We start from the raw sequence: 24,888 nt of genomic DNA, 5'->3' as shown, positions 1-24,888 counted from the left end.
CTCCTTAGTAGGAAATGCTTTCAGTTTTTTACTTTGATTCCATCAAGGAGGTATTCAGATATGTCACACATTTGCCATAAATTCTGAATGTTAGCACTCTAGTTGCTCATTAGATCACTGTAGTAAAGCTACTGCTCACCACGGAAGTCTGCTGCTGGTATTAAAAGTGCATGTTTCAGTCTGCATATCAGAATTTTTTAATGAAATAGAAGAGGATTTGAGAAGTCACTCAAAATGTGCCCTAATTTTTCTTTCTTCAGCACTAATCATCATTTCTATGGCAAAATGAACCCCCTCATTGTGTTCCTTTTTTAATTAAATGTTTTAAGTGTTACCAGTTTATTCCAATCAAGATGGCTTCAGGTGTGCCATACTTTTGTCACAAGTATGAAAGTAAGCGCTCTTGTTGTTCTTAAGAACACTCTGGGACATTCTGTCATTGGGCTATACTTGGGCTACATCTGGGTGAAATTTGGGCTACATTTGGGCTCTTTTGTCTCTGGTGGCCATCTTGGGAGATTTATTTGTTATGAAGTTTCCTAATTTCCTCATTTACTGTAGTCTTCTCAGTAGGAAATACTTTCAGTTTTTTATTTTGGTTCCATCAAGAAGGCATTCAGATGTGTCACACATTTGCCATAAATTCTGAATGTTAGCACTCTAGTTGCTCATTAGATCACTGTAGTAAAGCTACTGCTCACCAGGGAAGTCTGTTGCTGGTATTCAAAGTGCATGTTTCAGTCTCCATGTCAGAATTCTTTTATGAAATAGAAGAGGATTTGAGAAGTCAAGATGTGCCCTAATTTTTCTTTCTGCAGCACTAATCATAATTTCTATGACACAATGAACCCCCACATTTTGTTCCTTTGTAAATTAAATGTTTTAAGTGTTACCACTTTATTCCAATCAAGATGGCTTCAGGTGTGCCATACTTTTGTCATAAGTAAGACTGTTAGCGCTCTAGTTGTTCGTTAGAAAACTCTGGGACATTCTGTCATTGGGCTATACTTGGGCTACATCTGGGTGATATTTGGGCTACATTTGGGTTCTTTTGTCTCTGGTGGCCATTTTGGGAGACTTATTTGTTATGAAGTTTCCTAATTTCCTCATTTACTACAGTCTCCTCAGTAGGAAATACTTTCAGTTTTTTTACTTTGATTCCATCAAGAAGGTATTCAGATGTGTCACACATTTGCCATAAATTCAGAATGTTAGCACTCTAGTTGCTTAATAGATCACTGTAGTAAAGCTACTGCTCACCAGGGAAGTCTGCTGATGGTATTGAAAGTGCATGTTTCAGTCTGCATGTCAGAATGTTTTAATGAAATAGAAGAGGATTTGAGAAGTCACTCAAAATGTGCCCTAATTTTTCTTTCTGCAGCACTAATCATGCTTTCTATGGCAAAATTAACCCCCTCATTTTGTTCCTTTTTAAATTAAATGTTTTAAGGTTTACCACTTTATTCCAATCAAGATGGCTTCAGGTGTGCAATACGTTTGTCATAAGTAGGACTCTAGTTGTTCTTTAGAACACTCTGGGAAGCTGCAGTAGAACACAAAGGAATCAACTGACAGTCTCTGCACTTGTTGGATGTACATGTTTTACTGAGAATGTCAGACTTCATTCTCACATGACTGAGAAAGATAATGTGAATTTACAGAAAATATGCTCTCAGTTTAGCTTATAGATCACCTTCCAAACCTCTGTGGGAAAAGCATGAGAAAATAGTTTTCTGTCAAACATGATTCATGAAATCACAGCAGAAGGCTTTTTCACATGGTAAAATCACCTTAGAACACACCACAATTCCTAAAATGAGTATGGTACCATCAACAAATGATTTATAATGTAACTAAAGTCTTAAAACCTTCTATTAACTGCAATGCTTTTTAATGAGGTGCTATCATGTATATTGGTCCCAAGATGGCTGCCAACACTTCTTGGATGAAGTACTGACAGCCAATCAGATCTCACGATGAGATGTGTGGTTAGGCTCCGCCCAGATATATATGTGATTTTGATTTTGATTTTGATTTTCTCAGGAACTACTGAACGGATTTACACCATTCAACCAAAAGGCACGAGTCTGAACTGAGGACTACCTCTTTGCCAAATTTGGTGTAATTCCGTTCAGCAGTTCGGGCTGTAACTGCTTCAACAGGTCCCATGGGAAAATGCATGGGGAAAACGCGTTTTGGGACCCCCCTTTTTTCTCGGCCCCCGCTTGACGAATCACTGTGAAAATTTCGCAAAGATTCGTCAATCAGCGCCAACGTTATTCCAAATAGAATGTTGCGGATTTCCTATGGAAAATAGGTCCTCACTATAACTACCTACTGGCGACTGCCAGTAGGTAATATGCTACTACCTCCCCAATTCTTGTATACTTTCGCTCACTCATTCATGTGCAATCACACTCAAACACACACATTCATTCTCACTTTCACAGACTCTCAAATGCACATAGCATCAACATTGAAATTATTTTTTTACTTATCCTGCCTCTTCCTGTGACTCTCCCATTGCAACAGCAGGGCAGCAAGACATGGTACAAATGAGGCGGTAGTCCAGGCAGCAGAGGTATGAAGAAGAACTCTTTTAAGTCCTCTCCCTCACAGTGCTGGCATCCGAGTCCTATCAGAAACTGGGACAGGGCTTGAAATCTCAATATGGCTTTCTCTCTGTGAATTCAAATTGGGTACTTATGAGCACCCAATAGCCCCATTTTAGCAGGCATATGGTGTTGTCTGAGGTATGCAAGGTATGTCTGCTAAGTAAAAAGGATTGTGCATATGTGTGGTTACCATAGTTGAATTACAACCCATACACATGCACAATCCAGACATCCGCCTTACAGACTGCAGAGACAGTTCAAAACCAATACACAGGGAGAAAGGGTGGTGACACATTAAACTGTTGTGTGTAGAAAGGCCTTTTTATAAAAACATATGGTAAATACAAGCAAGGCCTGGTTGTATTTTACCCACAAAGTAAGTGTGTCTGTGTGTGTGCGTTTGAGCGTGTGAGCGCATGTGTGCGTGTGTGTGTGTGCACGTGTGCAAAAAGGGCAATACAGAGCATAACACAGGCTTATGCTTTAAATAGTGCATCATGGTCCTCTTTGACTCCCCCACTTTTTAATCTCTGTTACCCCTTTGATCTACCTGGCTGAAGAACTGGGGGTGAAAATTATAGCATATGCGGATGATACCCAGTTGCTGTTCACTTGGGGAAAATCCGAGTGCTCTACGTCCTTGGCTAAAAAATGTTTGGCAGAAGTTTTCCAATGGCTCTCCTCAGCACACCTTAAATGCAATGAGGAGAAGTCGGAAATTCTACTGTATGGGACCTTACCCCCTGAGTTCCAAGAATCTCCATGGCCAGAGAAGTTTCCCACGCCTGCCTCTTCGGGGCAACCTGCATGAAATCTGGGTGTTTAGTTTGAGGAAAATCTCTCCTTCACTGTCCAGATAAAGAAGCTGACAGGGTCCTGTTTTGGGCTTATTAAAACTCTTAAGAAATTTCTCCCACTTCTTCCTAGAACAGCTAAGGAAACAGTGGTTTGGACCTTGATACTCTCTCGACTTGACTATGCGAATGCTCTATATGCCGGTTTGGCGGACTACCTTCTTCGGAAACTGCAGACTGTCCAGAATGCTGCTGCCAGACTTGTGTTTAACATCCCTATGAGAAGCAGTGTTCAGCAGTATCTGTGTCAATTACACTGGCTGCCGGTGGCGATTCATGTCAAGTTTAAAGCATTGAATTTAGCCCATCGCGCTCTGCATGCCCTGGGTCCTGTGTATCTCCAGAAGACGTTCCTGTTTTACACTCCTGCCAGACACTTGCGATCATCATCTCAGTGCCTGGCATATACTCCTCGCTTTTGGCTTACAAGAATGGGGGGCAGTTCACTTGTTGTGAGAGCGGCTACGATCTGGAACTCACTTCCTTTGGCTCTCCGCAGCATTCAGGAATTTGGTCTTTTTTTTTAAAAAAAGAAGACCTTCCTGTTTGACTAACTTTAGCATCACTTCTCTGTATCCTTTCCTTCCCTCCATGGGCTTGCGCCGGAACACTCCTCGGAGTATATGTGCACGTTACAAGATTGAATAACATAACATAACATACAACGTAAGTGTGCTTGATCACCATGTTTTATTTTTTAATCTTCTAAGCCCCTCCAACTTTCTGGGCCAAAAAGCAGAGAAAGGAATTTGTCAATTCTTTGGTGTGGGAGCTGCTCATATATAAGCTGGCAACAACAAAAGTTGATAAACTTGCAAATTTGTATGGAAGGCAGACATAAAAGTACCTGACAACTTCAGCACACTTTTTACAGTGGGACAAAAGATAATATTTTGCTTACTTCGAAATGTAGGAAAGAGCCGAGGAATGGCTCGAACTCCTCATTCCATAGGGCACCATTATTGACACAAATATATATAAGTATATGCTGGAAAGTGGATTATTAGTAGGGGTAAGTCTGCACCTACCACCAGAGATAAGACCACTAACACAATATAAGGTCAAGGCAAGGTCTCAATAAATTATTCCCTTGCTCAACCCTTGATAGCTGGCAACAAGCAGGCAGGCTTAGCTTAGGAGACAGGTTTATAAAGCATTTAAAAACAGCAATACATTAAATAAGTAAGACAAAACACATGATAAAAATCCAATACCAATTTATACAAATAGGAAATATTTTTATCTTTAAAATGACACAGAAAAGACAAAAATCCAATGTAGCAAACCGGAAATATGAATTTATAAAGAAAAAACACTTTCTAGTGCTTAAAAACGAATAGTGCCAAACATCAGGTCATGCTTGAATGGGACAAAGTCAAAGTCTGAGGCTGACCATGATGGAGCCCAGGTAGGATACACCAAGTGGTAGGCCTCGGACAAAATTATACTTTTGCACTTAGAAACATTTCTGGAGCATTTTTTTCATGACTTCGAGCAAGGCATTTCGTCAGACCAGATTCACAGCAAGTTCGCAAGCTTGGTTCAGCGGGAGCTACCGGTCAACTCCTGGAAGTCTTGAGCCAGGTGCTTTCAGCGGTATAAACCTGAAATCCAGGCTGGTTCATAGTTAGACGTAGTCGACATGAATCTCAATGTTAGGTTGGTACCTTACGGAGCTTTTTGCCAAAAATTGCTCAAAACGTCTGGAACTTCTTCCTGAAGTTCCTCCTGAGGTTTCAGTGTCCACAAACAAAATCCAAAGTTCCATTGTCTCTCAGTTGCTCATTGGGAGTTGGGACTATAGTTCCCACAATGCACCTGGCCAAATCCTTTAAAGTCCAGCTGAAGGCTGTCATCTGGGTTCTTCTTGCTGGAGATGATGCAGGTGTAGTTCTTTAGCCTGTTGCTTTCAGGGAGTCCACTCCTTCTCTTTTTGAAGCAAGGCAAAGTCCTTAGGGCTATAGTTCCTTAGTGTGCAGCATGATCAGTCATTCAGAGCACAGTCTTCTTGGTGCAGGCCAGGGTTCCGGTAGGGCAGTCCTTCTTCTTCTTGCAGTCGAAGCAGCAGATATTACATATTTATCCAATGTGCTGGGGTGAGAAGTAGGGGGGCACCTCTGTCCATGGGTGCAGTGTGCAACCCAAAAGCATGACAGCTTCCCCCAAACTGTGGCATATTCTTGTCCCACAAAGCACTGCCTTTTAAAATTCAACATGGAGAATCTTTCTCCATGGAGTGAAGGCTGGCTAAGACAACCTACTGGTGTGGCTCACTTCCTCATCATCCCCCTTCCAGACCTTCTGAAAATTCGATTCCTGAAGGGCAAATGTGGCTGAGGGTACAGCATGTGAGGGTAGACCAGGCTTGCATTCCTACTCCTGCTCTCTTTGAAGCTCAGTTTGATTACCCAGCCCCCTTCCTGGCCTGTTCCCTGCATCTGCAGATCATCTACCACCCGATAACCTCTGTCTCTATGCAGGTCACTTATCACCTCATCAAAGCAGTTTGGCTCAGCCTGGCAAGACTGGTCAATCAGGAGAGGCTGCTAGAAGGCTGCATTTCTGTGCACAGAAAAGAAACTTCTATAATTTATTTTCTGTATTTGTCATGACAAATTCAACATTGGCAAGTTGTTGGATTTATCATCACCAATCTTTTATGTCCTTGAAATATTATTTTAGCTCACTCTTATCAATAGTTACACAGTATTACTGTATTCCCATGTTAGCCTAGGGAAATGAAAATGCTGAAAAGGGGTCAAACTAAATTGTGAGTTTTTTCCCTCACCGGGGCATAAAAAAGATCTTTTAAGATGTCCCTGCTTATTTTCACATGGCACCCTCCCCTGGGGGCAACTAGAGTAGACCTTAGGGGTGCCTTATAGGTACAAATAAGGGATTTAGTACTTTGGAAGCACCTTTAAATCCGAAGTCGAATTTACATGTAATTTCAATTTAAAAGCAGGTCGCAAAGCTGGCCTGACTTTTAAAATGACAGCAGGCAACACAGCAGTGCACACTTTAGTACCTCAAAACTGCTTGCCCTCTAAACCTACATGCCCTAACATATACTAGGGACTTACAGGTAGGTTGTTAGTGCCAATTGTAATTACATCTAGTTACCACAGTCCTTTTTATTCAGAGAACTGGCCCTGGGCCTAGTTAGCAGGGGTCAGGGCACAGTCAGAGTCAGTTACCACCAGTATCAGTCAAAAATTGGGGGTTGATCAGGGCAGAAATGATGACTTTCTAACAGTATAGTAGTGGGGTCAGGCGAATGACTAGTTGCTGGAGGGAGATATAGAAAGAAGGAGTTCTAAATCTGATTGGCTAATAGTAACTTGAATAATTTCGGTATATGGGGCAGGTTTGTCTGATAACCAGCTGCAGATAACATTTTCTCTTACATGTTTTGACCGAATCCCTTACACTATATGTTTAGTAGTGTATAACTCATAGCAAGGAAGGAATGAGAGATATCTGCCAGTGCTCCTGTTCTCTGAGAGGGTGTATTTCTTTCTGGAACTAAAGCATCAACCAGGTGTGACCCCTACAATAGTGGGGTGAAAACGGACATGGTGCCCAATGCTGACCACTGTCCCTTAGGGCCTAGGATCTTCATAGAGGTTCTAGGAGCAATCAAACTGCGGGCGTCCATAGGTATTTCATGATCTTCATCAAAGAGGGAGGTTTGCTGGGCCCTTAACAGTAACAAAGGATCTGTTCAAGTCATTTTACACAACGACAGGAGAATAAGAGGCGACAAAGAAGGCGTTTATATACTTTTCCAGAAAACCTGCACCACCATCACTAATACTTGCATCACCTCTACTTGTCACCAACACCACAACAAGCATTACAACCACTATGCTCACCACCACTTCTACCACAACTATCACTGTCACCACCACTATCATCAAGTCCACTACTACATCACCACCACTATTTGTATCACTTCTACCACCATCACCAACATCACAATTACAGCCACCAACATAGAAAAGAATATCATGGGCAGATAGATGGTGTAATATGTTGTGTTATTTATGTGTGTGACAGTCCAGGCTTCTGGGTTGTTCCTTCATTTCTGGTCTAAACACAGAGTCCAGTTCTAAATGGGTTGAGCCAATCTGATTGGTAACCCTATAACTAATCAGAATTGGTCCCTGCTTAAATGCCTCTCAGATTGAGTTCATCGCAGCGAAACACAATTTCTGAAGCCGGTGTACAATACCCTGACCTGTTTAGAATCTGTGGCGGTACAGACAGCCCATGCTTGAGTGCTTTAGCTGTCTGTCACAGACAGCATAGTAGGCAATTATTTATCATATAGTTGGAGATGGTTTACGAATGCTCTTTAGCAGTCTGTCTTGCCTCTTTCATTTCCGTGCTACAGATATGTTGGCTTTACTTTCCATTCTTTTCTTCACCTCCCACCAAAGCATTAGGGTATCAGATTTTGTTTTATTCATTGAGTCTACCCTGCTGATGTCAAGGAAGTATTATTTCCTTTTCTGTAGTTGAATGGCATTTGACTTTGATCACTGAATGGAAAGCATGTATCCTCATCTTCCCTTTGCCTCGCTTCGTACCAACCACTCTGTTTCTTTCCCCAGTTCCTCACTGCACCTACTCCTGTTAGTGCACAGCTACCAGAGGCAGTTCTCCCATACTTGGATGGCTCGGGCTTTTCTTGGCTTACTTTATTTCCCATCATCCTGACTCACTCAGTTCTCTGTCATCCCTACCCTTCTTCACTCTATCTCCCACTCCCACCAGTTCTCTCCCACCCCTTTCAGGCTCTGCTCACCACCCACTCCAACCAGTATTGGCTTTGCTAATGCTGTTGTAATCATTGGCAAAGACAATATTGATGGGTGGTCATCATTGAATGTTCTCTTGTATGCTTCCAATATGAAATTGAACAGTCATTTTGGAGCAGTATATTTTCTAAACCTTTTGTCATATAGTACAAACAGGGCTGTAATGTTGCATGTAAGTGATATGTATCAGTAATCTTGGAAAGAAAAAACAACTATAGCCAATCTGGCCACATGCCTCTATTAGCTTTGGCAGTACTTACACCACAATAGTAAAGGCATTCCACAAACCCAGGAATGGCAGTGACAAAGCATTGGCAAAAAGGGACCAGTAGGCTTTGACAATGATTGTTTATATTGAGGGATGAAATTCACCTTGTCAGAAATTGGATTAATAATTATATGGGGCGTATCCTTTCCAAAGAGTTTATGTCAAAACATGGTTCAAATAGAATACGGACTCATGCCATTGTAGAAATGATACAAGCAGAAAACAGAAAGTTGTAGGGTGGAATTCTTGACTTAATCTCAGTCACTGATAATTATTATGGGCCTCAACCCAGTGCATCATTGTTTGCCCATTTCTGCTCCAGACAGAGAACAGTCATCTGCAAACAACCCATGTCTGGAGAAATAAGTAGGTGCTCAGCTAAAGCAGTAGCAAACAATTTTAAGGCCTAAACGACAACACAATCTCATTGCCTAGACAATTTAGAGAAAAATCAAATGGAAAGACACCCAAATGATTAATTCCAGATAAGAAGAGATGGAGATATGACTTTTCGTACAATTTCAGGCCATAAGAAATGGAGTGGGGGTTGTGCAAGTCAAGTTGGTCACTAGGTCAAAACTTTTACTTTGGGACTAAGAAGATTTTATAGCTGCCAAGTTTGCATTACCACTGGAATAGATATGCAAAATTGGACAGTCCAGAAATGTTCTGAGGAGGTGGTGATGACCCATGCATATCCAGTGATTAGAGAATTCCCAACACCAATTCTGGCAAATTTCACACCGAATCCCAGCTTCCTTTTTGCAGCAATTCCTTTCTTGTGTATGCTATATTATCTTGTGTTAAGAATTTTATAGAGCACCTGGTTACTCCATTCAGAGTATCCCCACCCTGAAGATTCTTGCACCACAAAGCCCTGAAACTAAAAAGAGAGATATAACCTACTCTAGCCTGAAAAGCCATGTCTTTAGCTTCCGCTAGAAGGCGTGTTCTGAGCATTCCAGTCTCAGATCAAGAGGGAGAGTATTCCACAGATCAGGGGCCAAGAAACTGAAAGAACGATCTCCCATTGTGCTTTTTCCACTCGCAGAATTACCGTGTATCGCTTCTGAAGATGTAAGACTCCTGGAAGGGTGATAGGCCTTAACCAGAGAGTGCAGAAAAAGGGGAACTTTGTAATTGAAAATTTCGAGACAAAATCATAAAGCTTTAAAAGCCATTTTCTTCGTCATCATATGCCAGTGAACCTTGGCAAGTGCTTGGCCCATTGAGGAAGTCTGGGGATATTTAATAGCAGGCGGGTAGCGGAATTCTGCACCCTTTGAATCTTCTTCAATCTTTCTATGGTGGCACCTAAATATAGTACTTTACAGTAGTCCAGTGGTGATGTGATCAACGACTGGACCACTGTTTTCCTGGCAGCTTCTGGGAGAAGATGTAGACCACAGCCGTTCAAGCAGAAGGCCATGGGATACGGTATCCAATGCTACATTTAGATCCAATATAATCAAAGCCATGGTGTTACCCTCATCAGGAATAGGTTTAAGAGGCTCAGAAACTAACAACAGTGTGGATTCCGTGCTGTACTGAGGATGGAAACCAGATTGAGTCTCATGCAAAAGATCTTTAGATTCAATACATTTCCTCAGCTGATGATTGATATATTTTTGCCCTACTTTAGAAAATAGTGGAAGCAGGGAAATACGTCTAAAGTTTTCTGGCTTAGCTGGATCCAATGTAGTTTTTTTAAAAAGAGGGACAACAGTGCCATGTTTCCATTTCATGGGAATCTAACCTGTCGCGAAAGACAGGTTAAGCAGTTTGTACAACCCCGGAAGAATATTCTCCATGCCACGCTTCAGAATTATCGGCGAGGCCGGATCAGTTGCTGCTCCAGATTTTACTTTAGGTAACAGAGTCCGCAGCTCTGTCAGAGACAAAGTGTTAATCCTAGGAAAGCCATTCCTGAAATCCGATGGAGTAAACCAGGATTCAAAACAAGCAGCCTCTCTAACTTCCTGAGGGAAAATAGCATAGATCTTAGCCACTTTATTAGAAAAGAATTGGGCAATGAGATTGCAGTTGTCCACTGACAGGGCAACGTGCGCTTCAGGGAGGATAAGGATTTCACTATAGAGAAAATCTCATCAAGGAGTTTTAGGCGTGCTCGATTTTCTGGGCCTAAAACTGACTCCGAGAAATTCTGATTTCCCTTCAGTGCCTTGAGGTAATTGGCTTAATCTGTGGTACTGTAATTTCTGTGCCACTGACCTCTAACCGTTTAAAAAAAATATTAAGTGTCAAACCATTCTGCCTAAGGCTTAGAGTGGACAATGGTACAAATAGTCAGTGGTGCAATAGGGTGCAATGCCTCACTAATCCAGTTTTCTAGTTGTCTATTAGCTTTCTTAATGCAATCACTAAGAATAAGAATAGGGTGAGTAGCAGACATAGCTGCCATAAAGGTAGACAAAGTAACCTTTGCCCACTTCCATGTTTTATTTTGCCAACCTCCAGGCGGCATAGGAGCAGGAGAAGACACAGTAACCACAAAAGGGTACGAAAATGTTCCGGCCATATCACAGGCAGAGGAGGAGCCATGCTCACACAAGGAGAATTAGCAAATGTTGGGTCCAAGGTGTGTCCAAGCCTATGCATTGAAGCATGTAGAAGTTGGAGAGCTTCTGGATCTTCAATAAGTGAGGCAGCCAACGGAAACATTGTATCCTCAAAATGCAGGTTGAGGTCATCCAGGATTAAAAATTAGAATATCATATGGCGAAAGCTCGTACAATATCTGCTAGGACAGTTAGAAAGCGCGAGGCCAAACCAGGTGGGAGAGAAATAAATAAACCTGCTAGGTTGCAATTGCTAGATAGAGTTAAGGTGTTACAGACAGACTTGCAGCCCACAATCTTTATTGCGGCAAGGGTACAAGAAGAGTCTGTTTGAAAATTAACGCATTAGAGAGACTGTCTATCCAGAATCGCTATAGCATAGCAATTATTTTCTCAGTTTATTGCATACCATCTTCCTAGAGTCCTACATACAAATGGCTCTGGTGTTTCTCAGTTGCAGGAACCTTGTACCACACACCCACTCAAACAGCCACTCACACACCCATACAGCTTCTTACACATCCAGTCACTCACTCATACTGCCTTTCAGACACCCACTCACTCACTCACCCATACATTCACTATACACCCACTTACCGACCCATTGAGCCACTCACACCACCACTCACTCGCCCATACAGCCACTGACACACCCTCTCACTCACCAATACAGCCACTCACACAGTATCTCAATCACCCACACAGCTACTCACACACCTACATATACACCTATACAGTCAACTACACACCCATACAGACCAGAATACATACAGTCACGCAGCCACTCACATAATATATGTTCGAAATAGCATCACTAGGCAGTAGTGCACCAAATTAACTAATTTAACCTTTGTAGTAGGTTAGTATATATGTGTAACACCCATAAAATTTTAAAAAACCTTACACTCACTGTATGATGTCATCAGTGATGTCTTTTCTTATATTAACAGTGTTGTCATCAGTGACGTTACTGACCATGTTATCAGTGATGTAATATGTAAGGTCATAGGAATGCATTGCGGGGGCGTAAGTTATAGTTAGCTGGTTTTTCATAGATAGATAGATAGATAGATAGATAGATAGATAGATAGATAGATAGATAGATAGATAGATAGATAGATTGATAGATGAATAGATAGATATGAGCCATGCAAGGACGCTGGGAAATTCCCAGTATCCACTCCCAAACAGTGGCTGCCAAGCAAATTTATTTAAAGTAACTCCGTTAGTGTTGCTCATCTTTTCCTGAACTGTGAAGGAAAGTTTGGGAGGGGATATACATAAATAGATAATATTAAAACATTTATAAATACTATGCATATTATGTCAAACAAATATTTTAATAACCTTTTTGGTATTGAAAAATATGTGTACCTTATTTTTTAAGCAATTAATTCTAAAAAAAAACTTTCAGTCATTTTAATACATAATAAATAAATATACAGATTTTTTCATCACATGGAATTTTTAAAACACATTAATTTTAATTTATTTAAGGTAGTTCAATTATTTAAATTTTTAATTCTATATAACTTAATAATGATGTAGCACTCCATTGTTCTACATTTAAAACCATTGTATAAAATTAATTTATGTTAAAGTTTATCATAAAAATATTTTAACTGTTTTTAATGTTAATGAGATGTTCTACTTTTCCCCGAAGACGTGTACGTCTACACTTTGCAGTAGCTTTTCACTTGCAAGTGGAGAATAGCCAAAACTAGTTAAGTTAGTAAACAGTGTAAGATTATATTTAATTGTGTAAACTTATGTATGCATTAATGTACCTTGCTAATATGCCCCTCAGTGTCTCCCAATACTTGTTATATAAGAACAATTCTGGCTTACGATTACAGATAAAAAAAAGATGGATCGCTGAACAAGTTTTACTGACAGCATCTTCAAACAGGCGCCATAAGAGATTTTATCTGCTCCCAAAGGTACCGATACAACCATCAATAACGATGAGTAGATCACACCCCCCTAAACTCATACCCCACCTCACTACTCAGACATATTCCAACAAAAAACAAATGGCAGAGCAATATGTAGAAACCTTTCCAGAAAGAAAATACTCCCTGCAGATCTCAACTTGACCCCCTCAACAAACCCTATTCAGAGGGCCCTACAAGATTGGAGGTCTCCAGTCACTAAAATCACACCTATCTTTAATCTCATCAGCTTTAGTGAAACCTGGTTCATGTAAGCATCCGAGTACCTCATAGATCACCTTTACACATGTGTTAACATTGTCAGACGAGATAGGGTGGGATGAAATGGTGAGGGAATTACCAGAGTCTTCAAAATCCGAAATCTAAAACAAATATTCCAGCTTAGATCCTCTCACCCTTTTAATGCTTTTGCTTTGATATAACACTTGCACCTAACAAAGTGATCCAAGTGACTGTCAGTTACTATCCCTGGAAAAATAGGACCTTAAAGCAATGCTGTAATACTGGTTACAAGTTACCAATGCATCCCTTGCGACAGCTTCTGAACCAGACTTCTTCAAAGCAAGGCATGCACATCTCTTATTGCTGAAACCTAATGCAGATCATGAACTCCTTGAAAACGATTGCTCTATCAGCAGGTTCCTTTTTGGCTAAAGTCCTGAGAAGATATGTTGCAAACCAGCTAAATGACTACCTAGCCCACTTAGAATAGGCATAACAAACTAAAACCAAGACGCATCAATTTATCTCCCAGTATGAAATGCATTCTTGAAGCTGAACAAACCATTTCCCTCACTGATAACAACATCAGCCCTAAAGTAGTGACCAGGTTAACTCTTTAGTCTTCACTCTTAATAGTGTTCTTAGACTAAACTAAGAAATCAAATCCAGGCCAGACCACAATGCACCAGTTTAGATTACCGAGAAAAACTCCCATTTTGAACGAGACGACAGTATAGGCTCTGGAATGCCTTCAGTACAGGCAATGCTGTACCTCTGCTTATCTGAATGAACATGCCCTCACCTCTTTAAAGAGATCACTTAACCAATACCTCTCACAAAACACCTAAATACTGCAGCCCCATCATACTTAATCCATATATCAACTTGTCATGAATACTGTGACAGTTCACATTCCGACTCTTCCATTTCCATCACTTGTCTTTTCAGACTCTACCATATCTATTCTTTGCCTGGTCCAGACTTTTCTATGTCTGTCCTAGAAAGTGTGAAGTTTTTAGAGATGCTTAGAAATGTTTGTATTATGTCCACCTGCAATTTGGGATGACATGATCTGATTGTTTATAGTCCTAAAAATATATAATCATTATAATCAAGCTGACACATTGTTAAGGTCTATTGATGCATTCATTTCTGAAAGCTTAGTTATAATTTCAAAATATGAACTGTGATAAGATATCATTGGTGTTCCGAAACTATAAAAAGCAAGTTATCAGACTATAGGCAGAGAGTGACTTTGCTCTACGACTGTGGAGCAAGTGGTCATGCTGGTTTCAGGAGGAGCCTCAGCTGGAGATGAGAGCAGAAGTGGCCTTTGGCCAGTCGCACTTTATGTTCCAGCACCAAATAAACTGTGATAGGAAATTGCCAATTTCTTATTTCATAACGAAAACACAGGTAGGATGTGTGATCCATCTCAGAAACAAGAGCACAGGCTTGCTATTTACTGTTTTATTTAGTTAGCATAGCACCTAAAAATGAGAGTGTTAGGTCAATAAGAACTCAAAAACAATGGTAGAGTTTTTATTGCTGTTTTTTCTGACCATTAGATGCTTTACTACATTTCTTTTCATGTATCTGTGGGATCACCATTCACATTTTATGCGCTGGGTTAGGATTTTAAAATAGACTGTTTTAAACTACTTGTCCTGTTTCTTGGTGCTATTTGAAGTGTGAGGTTTATTAATGAAATACAATTTGGAGTTCCATTGTATCACTTCAGTCATCTCAAGGGACTGGTCAGTACCAGGATACACTTTCAATGCTGTATTGCTCAGTGGGTTGAGTATGGGTGGCAGTCTGAATGGATTTTGAATTTGTATTGGCACATTTAGTATGTACTTGTGCCATGGGGTTACATATCTGGCCTCCTGCTGCTCTAGGGGGTTGGAGTGGCGGGGTCTCAGAGACGTATCAAAGTCACACATGTAGCTAGGTACTGTATTCAAACTAGTTGCTGCCTTAGGTCAAATCTGTCAATATTGCCCATGACTATAAAAAGCACTGATGGGGTCTCAAATTGATTCAATATGGTCATAAAGCCTACCTGGACATGGCTCAAGTAAACCAGGAACCAAATGAATGAAAATAAGCTGTTTAAAATTGAAACTGTGAAAGCAAACATATTTCACTATAGGTGGCCATCGCCAGAGCCTCTAAAACAGCCAAATAAGCAACACTTGATGAATGTGTTCATAGGTCCTAGTCAGTTGTTACTAATTTCTCAATCTTGGAATTTTACAGCTGATTCACAAAGAAAATCCCTCTCCAATAGAATTATACTTTGGATCAGTGGGACGCTGAATATACTTCTGGTTCTTGCTGTTGTTGGATTTGGCATTTGGGGTAAGTGATGATTATGCTCCACAGCATATAAACACAGATTCCAAAAGTGTTCTTTCTGGCAAACCCTTATTTGTTAAGATACAAATAGACCCACCATACCATACCATACCACACAACACCACACCACAACGCACCAGTGCAGGCACCAAGAATGTTATTGCCTTTTCAACTACTTTCTCATCACTTTCCATTTATTTTACCAAAGTCACTGGGAAGGTAAGGGCAACTGATTCTCCTACATGGAAGCACTGCTAGTCAGCTGTTTCAATGCACCTGCTTAGCTAGCTAGTTGATCAACACATGTTATTCTTTACTACTCTCCTAGTTCATGGACCCCCAGTGATGCAGGGCCTTCCTACTCGAACTGGCTCATGATGTACCCCTTGCAGATCATCTAGGGCAAGACAAGACATTTGGCAGGCTTGTCACCCACTTTTATTATCCCCGGATAAAGGTGACCTCATATGCTTTATGCAGGTTATGTTTCACCTGCCAGGCTAGTGGGAAGGCAGGAGGGATGCAAAAGACTCCTCTAGTTCTCCTTTCCACTTTTGGCATTTGTTAGATTTGGGGGTCTCTAGTTGGCAGAGGTAGGTGCCTTTGACCAAATAGGGACCCTTGCCTCTAGTCAGGGTAAGCGGCTACACTCCTAAAATAACCCCTGCTCAACCCATTGGTAGCTTGGCATGAGCAGGCAGGATTATCTCAGAGGCAGTGTGTAAAGCATTTGTGAACACTTACAGTAATACAGTGACAACACTACAGACGGACACCATACATGTTGTATAAAAATAAGTATTCTTAATATAGACTTAACACAAGAGCCAAACAACAAAAATCCACAATACTGTAATACAAATATGACTGTCAAGGTAGAATATAGCTCAGTTCAAAGTAGATGATAAATGAGACACTTTACTCTCAATGTACTTTTGGATGCGTAACGCAAAACACACAAAAGAGTCGCAGGGAAGGTGATGCTTCAATTCCTTACACACAAGAACGAGGATGCGCCGGTTATGTACTCCGGGGGAGGTGATGCGTTGGTTCTGTTCTAGGGTGCAGGGACGTGGATGTGTTGGTTCCTTACCGGAGGGGAGGTGATACGTTGGTTCTTTATCACGTGGGGAGGTGAAGCGTCGGTTTCTTACTGCGGCATGGTTGTGGTGCGCCAAGATGGTGCCTCGATGCGATGATGATCCGATGCGATGCGAGAAAACGGCGTCTTGCTCTCGGTGCGACAACGTCGATGCGATGCGTGCACGCCCGACGGTGACTCAATGATCTTCTGAGCGACGACAGGCCCTGCAACACGCTTCTCCGGGGATGTGATGGCGAACTCGGCTGCATGCTTTTCCGGTGATGCGAGGCGCTTCGGCAATGCAATGGCGACAGCGGCAGCAGCGGCACGCTTCCTTGGCGATGCAACGGCAACTGCTGCGGCGGCGACACGCTTCTCATCGTTGAGTCGCGCTTCCAGCTCCCAGCAACAGGCAGTCTCTCAGAAGGCCTAGCACAACAGCAGGCACTTCCATTCCCAGCAAGAGAATTCAGGGAGGAGCTGGTGGGTGAAGTCTTATATCCCTGAGACTTCAGGCATGAGGCAAGCTCTAGTTCAAGCCCTTGGAGATTCTTCTTCAAGTTGATGAAAAGCACACTCAGTTCTTTTCTCCTTTCTTCGGCAATGAAGCAACCACTGCAGGCCAACCCCCAAACACACAGCACAGGGGTAGTCTCCTCCTTCAGCTTCCTGGTTCTTCTCCTCAGCAAAGGTTCATCTTGATTCCCAGAATTTATCTAAAATCTTGGTGTATGGGTCCCCATATTTATACTACTAAATCCTTTGTCTCTGAAGGCAGAGAGTGTCTGTGCCTAGTCCAAACCAGTTCTGTTCAGGCCTGGTGGAGCTCTTCTTTTACAGGACTCCTTCTTTCCTTTGGCAGAGTAGGCCAGGGACATCAGACGCACCACAGGAAGTGGAGCCAGCATTGTGTAAGGCAGGCACAGCCCTATTCAGACCCAGGTGCCACTCCTCGCACCACTCTCCATGCAGATATCTTTATTCAGCCTTGTGCTGACTCACCCTGTCTCCTGCAGCCCCCAGCCCCTGTCACTCACAAACCAGAGATAAAATACACAACCTAGCAGAGGCAGGCTTGGAAAGTTAGGCAACAAAATACCTACTTTCTAAAAGTGGTATTTTCAAACACAGAATGTTAAAACCAACTTCACTAAAAGATGTATTTTATCATTCTGAGTTCAGGTATACTAAATTCGATTTTCTACCATGTTCCCTGGGCCATTTATGATTATAAGGTGTTATAATCAAACTGCCCATTCTGGCCTATGGGAGTAGGTAGCCATGCAATAGTGAAAAAAGAAAATGGCTGTAATTCACTATCAGGACGTGCCACACACACCAGGGCATGTCCTACCTCTTGCAGACAATGCACCCTGTCCTTCGGCCTACCTTAGGGATGACTAACATGCAGAAAAGGGAAGGTTTAGAGACTGGCAAGTGGGTTCACTTGCCAAGTCAACATGGCAGTACCATACTGCACACAGGCTCTGCAATGGCAAGCCTGAGGCACACTTTACAAGCTGCTCCGGTGGGTGGCACAATCAGTGGTGCAAGCCCACCAGCAACATTTGATTTACAAGCCCTGGCCACACGCGGTGCACTGTACTAGGGTCTGATAAGTAAACAAACAAGCCAATCATGGAGTCACTAATCCACACATCAATTTCCCTTAGGGAGCACTTGCACTGTGACACTGATTAGCAGTGGTACAGTGTCCAAGCATCTAAAATCAGCAAAAATATAAGAGGCAACAGCAAACAATGAAAGGGAGACCCACCCCAATGGTTCCAGGACTAACAACATTCCTTTACAAAAGGGTGGTCATTGACATGACCTCAGATGCATTATGCAGGTAATGTTCCACCTGCCAGGCTAGTGGGAAGGCAGGATGGAGGCAAGACTCCCCTAGTTCCCCTTTCCACTATTGGCATTCCTTTACAAAAGGGTGTGCATTGACATTGTTGGGCTGCTGGACCCCAAGACAGACCTAGGCAACAGGTGCATCCTGGTCTTGGTAGACCATGCCTCCCAGCACCCAGATGCTGTGACCCTGAGAACGGTGAGAGGGCCTTCAGTGGCCAGGACACTGATGGGGATATTTACTGAGTGGGTGTCTCCAAAGAGGTAGTATCTGACCAAGGTACCAACTTCATGTTCACGTACGTGAAGGCCATGTTGGACGAGTGTGGGGTGACATACATTTTCTCCAAACCCTATCATCCCCAAACCAATGGGCTTGTTGAAAGATTCAACAAGACCCTTAAAGGTTTGATGATGGGCCTCTCACAGCCTTGAGGCAGAAGTGGGGTGTCCTCTTGCTGTGCCTGTTTGCTTACAGAAAAGTACAGCAGATGGGTGCTGGATTCAGCTCCTTTCAACTTCTGTACCGTCAACCTGTCAGAGGGCCTTTCAGCCTGGTAAAGGAGGGTTTGGAGTGACCTTCCAAGAAAGCCCCTCAGGATGTGGTCAGCTATAAGCTGGCTCCCTGCACCAAGATGAAGTTCTTCAGGTGGAAGGCCAAGAGAATCTCGAAGCTAGCTAGAAGGTTCTGGAGCTATGCTATTACCAGAAGGCTACTCCGGTCAAGTTTCAACCTGGCCTGAAAGTGTGTGTGATGAAGCCCGTGGAGTCCCAGGCCCCACAAGACCGATGTTCTGAACCCTCTGAGGTGAAGGAGTGCAAGGGGGAGGTCACCTACCTGGTGGATATTAATACTACCAATAACACTTTAGGGGTCCTGCATGTCAGTCGGCTCAAACCTCACTTTGAGAGGCCTGAAATCACCATGCTCTTGGTGATAGAAAATGGAGTGGAGGAGGAGAGTGAATTTCTCCCAACCTCCTTTCTTCCAAGGAGCAGGATTGGTAAGTGGATGGTGTCAGTCTCTCCCATACCTTGACCCTCGTGCAACAGAGGGACTGTTCCCAATTGTTGGGGCAGTTTGTGTCTCTCTTCTCCCTAACCCCAAGGCTCACTACATGGTTACTCATGATATTGACACCGGGGATAGCATACCTTCGAAGAACAAGATCTACGGGCTATCTGATAAGCTGAGAGCCAGCATAAAGGAGGAAGTCTCCAAAATGATGGAGCTAGGGGTAATTGAGCCACCAGGCAGCCTTTGGTCCAGTCCAATGGTGCCCCTCCAAGTACTGCCCCCAAACTCTGGTTCTGCGTGAACTACTGGGACTCAATTCAGTCACTAAGAATAATGATCACCCATCTCCCTAGATGATGATCTCATTGATTGATTGGGAGCTGCCAAGTTCCTCAGTGCATTCGATTTGATGTTTGGATACTGGCAGATTGCATTAATTGAGGCGGCTAAAAAGGGGTCGGCATTCTCTTCCCCAGAGGACCATTTTCAGTTTCAGAATGAATAATCAATCAATCAATCAATCAATCATAGCATTTGTAAAGCACACTACATACCCATGAGGGTTTCAAGGAGCTGGGGGGGGGTGCTGCTACTGTTCGAAGAGCCAGATCTTGAGGAGTCTCCTGAAGGATAGAAGGTCTTCGGTCTGCCGTAGGCGGATGGTGAGGGTGTTCCACGTCTTGGCGGCGAGGTGGGAGAATGATCTGCTACCGGCGGTCACTCTTCGGATGCGGGGGATGGTGGCGAGGGCATGGTCTGCGAAGCGGAGCTGGTGGGCGGGGGTGTAGAGGCTGAGTCGTCTGTTGAGGTACGCTGGTCCGGTGTCGTGGAGTTCCTTGTGTGCGTGGGTGAGGAGCTTGAAGGTTATCCTCTTGTTGATGGGGAGCCAGTGCAGGTCTTTCAGGTGGGGTGTGATGTGGCTGCGGTGGGGGATGTCCAGGATCAGGCGAGCGGAGGTGTTCTGGATGCGTTGGAGTCGTTTCAGGAGTTTGGGTGGGGCTCCTGCGTAGAGTGCGTTGCCGTAGTCCAGTCTGCTCCTGCCACCTTCCAGAGGTTGGTCAACCAAGTACTGGCTGGGTTAGAGAATATCAGTGTTGCCTATCTAGGCATTGTGGTCTTCAGTTCCAGCTGGGAGCACCATCTGTGCCACCTCAGGGAAGTACTTCAGGCCCTTAAGAGGGCACGTCTGACTAGCAAGGCCAGTAAGTGCCAGATAGTGCAGGGTTCTGTGGTCTACTTAGGATTCCAACATGGAGGGGGCAAGGTGCAGCCCCTCCACACTAAAATTCAAACCATTCCGGCTTGGGAACCCCCAAGACCGAGACAAGGGTGAGAGCCTTCCTTGGCCTCATCGGGTACAACATGTGATTTGTCAAGGGGTATAGCATCATTGTTGCTCCCATGACAGAGCTGAATTCTAAGTAGCAGCTAAGACAAGTGATCTGGATGGAGGCATGCTAAAATGCTTTTGAAACCCTGAAGAAGGCCATGTCCCGGTACCCATGCTCAAGGCCCCTAACTTCTACCAAGAATTTATCAGCAGACTGAAAGCTTAGAGCATGGCATAGGGGCCGTGCTTTCACAGCTAAATGAAGATCAACCGGTAGCCTTCATCTGGAGAAGTTTACTTCGCAGGGAACAGAGGTGGAGTGTAATAGGGAGGGATGCATTTGCAGTGTTGTGGGCACTGTAGAAGATGAGACTATACCTGTTTGGGATTCACTTCCAGGATCAGACAGACCACAGACACCTCACATGAATAATGCAGATGGGGTGAGAATACCAAACTGTTGAGGTGGTCTATCTCCCTTCAGGCAATGGGCTTTACCACTCCAATGCTGATGACCTCTCCTGATTCTTCCACCTTATTGACAATAACTCACATGAGGGTGAGTAGTTCCTTCTGCTTTTAGCTGGGGGGGGACCCATGTTGGACCTGACACTCTAAAAATGGTGTTCGGCCAACTTTTTATCTTTACTCTTACTGTTTAGCTGACTTTGTTTCTTCTGGTTTTAGGACTATGTGCACCTTACTACTGCTAACCAGTGTTAAAGTGCTTGCATTCTCTCCCCTAAACATGGTGAAATTGGCTTACACCCAATTGGCACATTTCATTTACTTTTAAGTCCCTAGTCAAGTGGTATTATGTGTACCCAGGGCCTGTAAATTGAATGCTGTTAGTTGACATGCAGCACTGATTGTGACACCCACTTAAGTGGCCCGTTAAACATGTCACTGCAACCTGTGTGTGCGGTTTTAAACTTCCATTTCAACCTGGCAAAATAAACCTTTCGCCAGGCCTAAACATTCCTTTTTAATACATATCAGTTACCTCTAGGGTAGGCCCTAAACAGCCCATAGGGCGGCGGGGTGCAGTGTGTTTAAAAAGTTGGACATGTACTTTTGAGTTTTACATATCCTGGGAGTGAAAAACTCTTAAGTTCATTTTTCACTACTGCGGGGACCACCTCTCCTGTAGGATAACATTGGTTTACCTTATTACATTTAATATGTAATAACTTTTGATTGATTTGAACAGGTATAGAAGTCATATGTGGTGGCTATTGAGTTGTAATTGAAACTCCTGTCTGATGGTAAAGTCAGACTTTAATTCACAATTCTGAAAATGCCACTTTTAGAAAGATCAAAATGTTGTAACGCACGGTTTGCGAGTCACTGAAGAGCTGCACAGCCTTATACACATTTGTGATCCAAATACTATATGTAAACCATTCTGTTTCAAAAGTTCAATCCAATTTATTCCAAATCATTTCTCAATGCTTATCCGTCACGTCAAAGGTACGAGGTTCCATTATTTCATGCATTTTTATTACTCAAGAATTGCCCATCCGGGCCTATTCACAAGCATGTTGAGAAACTCGATTCCTCCATCACATTCAAATTCACCCAATGCATTTTGGTCTGTGACCTTCGTCAGGGGAATCTGAGGTGTTCAAAAATATGCGTCAACAAAACACTTAGTTAGTATTCCCAAATAGTGTTTTACACACCCTTTCTATTATGACCCCTTAAACCTCGAAAACGTTAAATGTACACTGTCACAAAACTTAATAAGAAACATGTCCCCTTCTGGAGTGCACACCTACATATCCACCCCTATGCTGTGATAATTAAACTTTTCCTTTTATCAATCGCCCATAATGTATGACCCCTATAACCTCAAAAACAATGTGACTCCAATGTAAAACTTGCTATCTAAACCTCAAGTGCCACTAACTGAAGTTAAACCCTAAAAGTGCCAGGTCCTCAACTCATACCCCACTGTGCAAATCTACTATTGCAAACTTTTCAATTCACAATACATACCTGCGGTAATGAACAGCGTAACCTCTTTTTCTATGCTCGAACATCAATCGAATTTGAATCACCTCACGCAACTGTTTTTAAACCATGCGTTCTCCTCCCCACCTGTGAACTGGTATCACGTGATAATGTTCCCCCTCCCTCCTGAATCCTAATGCCCTCCCACAATGCGCCAACAAAAACATCCCAAAATCTGCACGTCGTGCTGTGCCCATTTCACCATAAGTATAAAACAATGCTTCATTATTCTTATAAAACAAAAAATAATATAAAATAAATACAAGTAAAATCCATTGCGAGTTCATTCAAAAGTCATCTACTGCCGTGTGATTAACCCATATTTTAAACTTTTTCCATCGGTGACGTTCCTTGGACAGCCTTTGACATGAAAACATCCTTAAAGTTTATGTATACTTTCTCGGTCGGGGTGCTAAACAGAGGTGGAACAGAAGAAAATCAAATACGTCTGCCATTGACCTGAAGCACACCCTTTCCTTATTGGAAAGAATGTGCTTCAGGTCAATGACAGACGTACTTTTAGAAAGATGGAATTTTCTTGTCCTACCCATTTGGTCATATGACTAGGTGTAGTTGGTAGTAGGCCTTTGTATATTCCTCCCAGATAGTATCACAATAGAGGGTTTGGATGTTGGTAGGATGAGGTCTCTAGAAGCTTCTCAAACTTCAAAGCTGGCACCAGGTACAAATGGCCTCTCAGATACCACTCTTCAGATCACTTCTAGACCTGTGAAAGAACCAGACTGTTCTGCTGCCCCGCTACTCTGCTGCAAGCAGGTCTGCCCAGCTGGTCAGCTGCCATGCTGTTCTGCTGCAAAAAGGACTACCCAGCTGCTCTGATGCCCTGCTACTCTGCTTGCATGGGGGACTGCTCTGCTGCCCTGCAGTCTTAAGAAGAAGGACTGAATCTTCAACTGGAACCCAGGACCCCAGACTCTCTCCACAGGCTATTTAGCTGGCCTTCTATTCTGATCTACAGAGACAATGGCCCAGCTCGACATATCTTGACTCAACTCAACACATCTTGACACAAGTCCTAGCAGTACCAGTCTCTTCAGCGACATTGACACAGTGCAATGCATCTCGATGCCCGAATGCAGTTCCTGATCGCCGGCTTCACTGGCACTGATGCAGCGCAATCCCTCTCAATGGAAGACCTTCAACAGCAAGCTCCTGTTAATTGCTCCCCGACACCTGTGCCAAGCAGGCCAATGCATCTCAAAGCACCAGGCCACAAGGTAGCAATAACAGCGGACTGAACTCACCTGTATCTGGCCTGCGTTCCATCGCGCTCGGCCTGACTATGGACTTGGACCCAGTCCACCGCAACCACATAACTGCAATTGGCACTTCATGCTTTTAAGTGCTACTTTTCTTGAAAACCTCTAAAATTGCACATCTCCAGTTCTACTGATTGGATTTTTGTCTGTTTGGTCTTGAATAATTTATTAGTTTGATGTACTTTCTATATTTATGTGGAATTGTTTTTGTTTCATGGTTTCACTTTATTACTGTTTCGAAGTGCTGCATAAAAACTTTAGGCATTTCCTTAAAGTTAAGCCTGACTGCTTTCTGCCAAGCTACCAGAGTGTTAATCACAGGCTAAATTTGGGACTGCTTATGTTTCACCCTGACATGAATTGTGGCTGATGCTTAAAAAGTGTTTCACCACACTGAACCAACAACCCAATTACCTACTCTTGCCATATGCAAGCTCTCCTACCAGGTTCCATTAGGTACTTCTATCCTTGCATTCACCATTCCATAAAGTAATTTTTTGCAAGTTCAAACCTCTTTCTTCATTACTTTATTTTCCATTGTTGTAATATGAAGGGAGAGATCCTCTGTCCTGTTCTCCTTTAGCCAGCTTTCCAGCAGTTAGCATTTAAATCGGGAAAGACTCCTGATT

The 24,888-nt window shown here is 42.9% G+C and overlaps 1 protein-coding gene across 1 annotated transcript in view; it reads left to right on the top strand.

The window, feature by feature from the left end:
- Positions 1-24,888, top strand: part of LOC146812970 (killer cell lectin-like receptor subfamily F member 1) — a 221,483-nt gene that overhangs the window by 101,400 nt on the left and 95,195 nt on the right. The window contains exon 2 of the mRNA XM_085614649.1: positions 15,576-15,677. Coding sequence (XP_085470775.1) covers positions 15,576-15,677 — 102 coding nt within the window. The remainder of the gene's footprint in view (positions 1-15,575; positions 15,678-24,888) is intronic.

The sequence above is a fragment of the Triturus cristatus genome, chromosome 7 (assembly GCF_964204655.1).
Source record: "Triturus cristatus chromosome 7, aTriCri1.1, whole genome shotgun sequence".
Lineage (NCBI taxonomy): Eukaryota > Metazoa > Chordata > Amphibia > Caudata > Salamandridae > Triturus > Triturus cristatus.
Note: the sequence above shows the minus strand (reverse complement) of the source record. Positions and strands in the feature narration are given on the sequence as shown.